This window comes from Cyclopterus lumpus, chromosome 9, assembly GCF_009769545.1.
Source record: "Cyclopterus lumpus isolate fCycLum1 chromosome 9, fCycLum1.pri, whole genome shotgun sequence".
In the NCBI taxonomy this organism is placed as follows: Eukaryota; Metazoa; Chordata; class Actinopteri; order Perciformes; family Cyclopteridae; genus Cyclopterus; species Cyclopterus lumpus.
The window spans coordinates 577,501-582,500 of NC_046974.1; the positions used below are offsets into that span (position 1 = coordinate 577,501).

The 5,000-nt window shown below is 43.8% G+C and overlaps 1 protein-coding gene across 2 annotated transcripts in view; it reads right to left on the reverse strand.

Moving 5' to 3' along the window:
• ddx31 (DEAD (Asp-Glu-Ala-Asp) box polypeptide 31) overlaps positions 1-5,000 on the reverse strand; it is a 26,231-nt gene that overhangs the window by 3,416 nt on the left and 17,815 nt on the right. For both annotated transcript variants that reach the window (XM_034542560.1, XM_034542559.1), the window contains exons 16-19: positions 4,903-4,953; positions 1,525-1,664; positions 1,319-1,403; positions 33-144 (exon numbers count right to left, since the gene is read on the reverse strand). In XM_034542560.1, the coding sequence (XP_034398451.1) occupies positions 33-144; positions 1,319-1,403; positions 1,525-1,664; positions 4,903-4,953 (388 nt within the window). The remainder of the gene's footprint in view (positions 1-32; positions 145-1,318; positions 1,404-1,524; positions 1,665-4,902; positions 4,954-5,000) is intronic.

A 5,000-nucleotide genomic window follows, 5' to 3' on the forward strand; every position in this document is an offset into this window, starting at 1 on the left:
ACCCTGAATAACTGACACGGAGGGTCACATACCTCTCTTGGCGTTCTGCACCGACTGAGCATCTGAGTGAACAAAGTTCTCAAACTCCGTCTGGAGAACCGTCGCCCTCTCTCTGGTCTCCTGCTCCAGAGCTTTAGATGACGTCTGAGAGACAGACAGGTGGAGAGAGACAGACAGGTGGAGATTCATCAATCTAAATAACGGTTTATACAACACAAACCTGCAGCTATTTCCTGTTCTACTGCATCAGATCACTAACTGGTTTACTGAAGTCTTTGTTCTGGTGCTCTTCAGTCACAGATACATGGTGAGACCACTGCAGTCCTCTAGAACCCTTGGACCCATTTAAAGACCCCCCCACCCTCAGACCTCCAGTCCAAAGCCTTAAAAGACCCTGACATCCTCAAAACAGTCCTGGAAACGTTTCAAAGACCCTTAGAACACCTGAAACCCCCCTAAATATGGCCAGAGCCGTTACCCTGGAGGATAAAAGGAACCCTACTAAGGACCATCTGAACCCCCCCCCCTCGCCCCCGTGTCCCCTATTAATACTAGCCTGTTACAAAGGACTCTTTAAACCAACTTGAAAGCTATTACAACCCCTCAAAGGACCCTGAATTATCTGCAAGATCTTACGCCCTGATGGAGGAGCCAACTCAAAGACCACTTAATCCACTTGAAGGAACCCTGGGACCCGTTAAAGATTAAAGTACAGGATGGACTTAGAAACCCCATTATAGGTTTTTGTAATCCTATATACGTACACTAAATAACACTTTAAAAATACCCCAAGCATCTGGGTCTTAGGAGTCCTGTGATGGTCTTGCAGGACTCTGGCACTCAACCAAAAAACCTTTTATGTCCCTTCAAAGACACCTGGAACCTCCAAATGCATGCCTGGGATATCCAGAGGAAACCAAAATCCATTAAAAAAATCCTGTACCTGACCACTAGCAACTCCTGGTACCACTGACTAAATGTCACTTACGTCGCTGAAACCCCTTGAAAGCTTCTTAAAGCTCCCTCAAAGAAAAACCTTAAAGATGCAAACTGTTAAAACTCCCTGAAAACCCAACCAAAGGTACCTAGAACCAACGGAGACACCCTCTAACATCTATGAAATCGTGCTTAAGATTCCTGGAACCTGAACCTGAACCTAACCTGTGCAGACTCTGCTACCTTCTCACAGACTCCTGTAAACCTAGAAAAGCCTTACATTTACTTGGAACACATATGAGACCTTTTAGAGCCACATTAGCTCTCTGAAGGGTTCCGAGAGGCCTCTGGAGCTCGCTCTGAGAGGACAAAGAAGTCTTACCTTGCTGTGGTATTTGCCCCGCCCCTTGTAGGTGTCATCCATCATCAGACTGGACAGGATGTTCTGCAACTTCAGCTCCAATAGGCTGAAACACAACAAGACCCGCCCCCACTATCAAAACCAGGAAGTGGACCGACATAAACACTGGACTAGCACCATCAACAGTAATCTCTATTGTGCTGTACTGAGAAAGTACTACAACAGACCTGATGTTGTATTTGGCCAGCTCGGGGATGAAGGCGGCCTCAGCAGGAGTGAGGAAGAGGAGGCTACTTCCTCTTCCTCCAATACGAGCCGTCCGACCGACTCGATGAACATACTCTGCTGCAGTCGTCGGAGGAGTGTACTGTGAACACACACTGAGGTTCAGGAAGTAGTAACCGTAGTACTGTTAACTAGTACTCAGAGTACTTAAGTAGTACACTCAATGCTACACTGTGATTGGTTTGGAGTTTGTTCAATATTCTCAGGAGACGACCTCCATGCCTGACCCTGTTATGTCATTATTACATAACAACGGCAACGGAACTGAGCAAGATGGTGACGGATGAAAACCAAGATGGTGACTGATGAAAACCAAGATGGTGACGGAAGAAAACCAAGATGGTGACGGATGAAAACCAAGATGGTGACTGATGAAAACCAAGATGGTGACTGATGAAAACCAAGATGGTGACTGATGAAAACCAAGATGGTGACGGAAGAAAACCAAGATGGTGACGGATGAAAACCAAGATGGTGACTGATGAAAACCAAGATGGTGACTGATGAAAACCAAGATGGTGACGGATGAAAACCAAGATGGTGACTGATGAAAACCAAGATGGTGACTGATGAAAACCAAGATGGTGACGGAAGAAAACCAAGATGGTGACGGATGAAAACCAAGATGGTGACTGATGAAAACCAAGATGGTGACTGATGAAAACCAAGATGGTGACGGATGAAAACCAAGATGGTGACTGATGAAAACCAAGATGGTGACTGATAAAAACCAAGATGGTGACGGATGAAAACCAAGATGGTGACTGATGAAAACCAAGATGGTGACTGATAAAAACCAAGATGGTGACGGATGAAAACCAAGATGGTGACTGATGAAAACCAAGATGGTGACGGAAGAAAACCAAGATGGTGACGGATGAAAACCAAGATGGTGACTGATGAAAACCAAGATGGTGACGGATGAAAACCAAGATGGTGACTGATGAAAACCAAGATGGTGACGGAAGAAAACCAAGATGGTGACGGATGAAAACCAAGATGGTGACTGATGAAAACCAAGATGGTGACTGATGAAAACCAAGATGGTGACTGATAAAAACCAAGATGGTGACGGATGAAAACCAAGATGGTGACTGATGAAAACCAAGATGGTGACTGATGAAAACCAAGATGGTGACGGATGAAAACCAAGATGGTGACTGATGAAAACCAAGATGGTGACTGATAAAAACCAAGATGGTGACGGATGAAAACCAAGATGGTGACTGATGAAAACCAAGATGGTGACGGAAGAAAACCAAGATGGTGACGGATGAAAACCAAGATGGTGACTGATGAAAACCAAGATGGTGACTGATGAAAACCAAGATGGTGACTGATAAAAACCAAGATGGTGACGGATGAAAACCAAGATGGTGACTGATGAAAACCAAGATGGTGACTGATGAAAACCAAGATGGTGACTGATGAAAACCAAGATGGTGACTGATGAAAACCAAGATGGTGACTGATGAAAACCAAGATGGTGACGGATGAAAACCAAGATGGTGACTGATGAAAACCAAGATGGTGACGGATGAAAACCAAGATGGTGACTGATGAAAACCAAGATGGTGACTGATAAAAACCAAGATGGTGACGGATGAAAACCAAGATGGTGACGGATGAAAACCAAGATGGTGACTGATGAAAACCAAGATGGTGACGGATGAAAACCAAGATGATGACTGATGAAAACCAAGATGGTGACGGATGAAAACCAAGATGGTGACTGATGAAAACCAAGATGGTGACGGAAGAAAACCAAGATGGTGACTGATAAAAACCAAGATGGTGACTGATAAAAACCAAGATGGTGACTGATGAAAACCAAGATGGTGACTGATAAAAACCAAGATGGTGACTGATGAAAACCAAGATGGTGACGGATGAAAACCAAGATGGTGACTGATGAAAACCAAGATGGTGACTGATAAAAACCAAGATGGTGACTGATGAAAACCAAGATGGTGACGGAAGAAAACCAAGATGGTGACTGATAAAAACCAAGATGGTGACTGATAAAAACCAAGATGGTGACGAAAACCAAGATGGTGACTGATGAAAACCAAGATGGTGACTGATGAAAACCAAGATGGTGACTGATGAAAACCAAGATGGTGACTGATAAAAACCAAGATGGTGACTGATGAAAACCAAGATGGCGACTGATGAAAACCAAGATGGTGACTGATGAAAACCAAGATGGTGACGAAAACCAAGATGGTGACTGATGAAAACCAAGATGGTGACTGATGAAAACCAAGATGATGACTGATGAAAACCAAGATGGTGACGGATGAAAACCAAGATGGTGACGGAACTGAGCAAGATGGTGACTGATAAAAACCAAGATGGTGACGGATGAAAACCAAGATGGTGACTGATGAAAACCAAGATGGTGACTGATAAAAACCAAGATGGTGACTGATGAAAACCAAGATGGTGACTGATGAAAACCAAGATGGTGACTGATGAAAACCAAGATGGTGACGGATGAAAACCAAGATGGTGACGGATGAAAACCAAGATGGTGACTGATGAAAACCAAGATGGTGACGGATGAAAACCAAGATGGTGACTGATGAAAACCAAGATGGTGACTGATGAAAACCAAGATGGTGACGGAAGAAAACCAAGATGGTGACTGATAAAAACCAAGATGGTGACTGATGAAAACCAAGATGGTGACGGATGAAAACCAAGATGGTGACGGATGAAAACCAAGATGGTGACTGATAAAAACCAAGATGGTGACGGATGAAAACCAAGATGGTGACTGATGAAAACCAAGATGGTGACTGATGAAAACCAAGATGGTGACGGATGAAAACCAAGATGGTGACGGATGAAAACCAAGATGGTGACTGATGAAAACCAAGATGGTGACGGATGAAAACCAAGATGGTGACGGATGAAAACCAAGATGGTGACTGATGAAAACCAAGATGGTGACTGATGAAAACCAAGATGGTGACGGATGAAAACCAAGATGGTGACGGATGAAAACCAAGATGGTGACTGATGAAAACCAAGATGGTGACTGATGAAAACCAAGATGGTGACTGATGAAAACCAAGATGGTGGCGGATGAAAACCAAGATGGTGACTGATGAAAACCAAGATGGTGACTGATGAAAACCAAGATGGTGACGGATGAAAACCAAGATGGTGACTGATGAAAACCAAGATGGTGACGGATGAAAACCAAGATGGTGACGGATGAAAACCAAGATGGCGACTGATAAAAAACCAAGATGGCGACATTGAAATGTTGGTGAACACAAAACACATTAGCGTCTTCAATAGTTATCGAATACCTGAATGATCCAGGTGACCTGAGGAAGGTCCAGACCTCTGGCTGCTACGTCCTGAAACACACACGATTCATCTTCAGAACACAGATACATCCCATAAT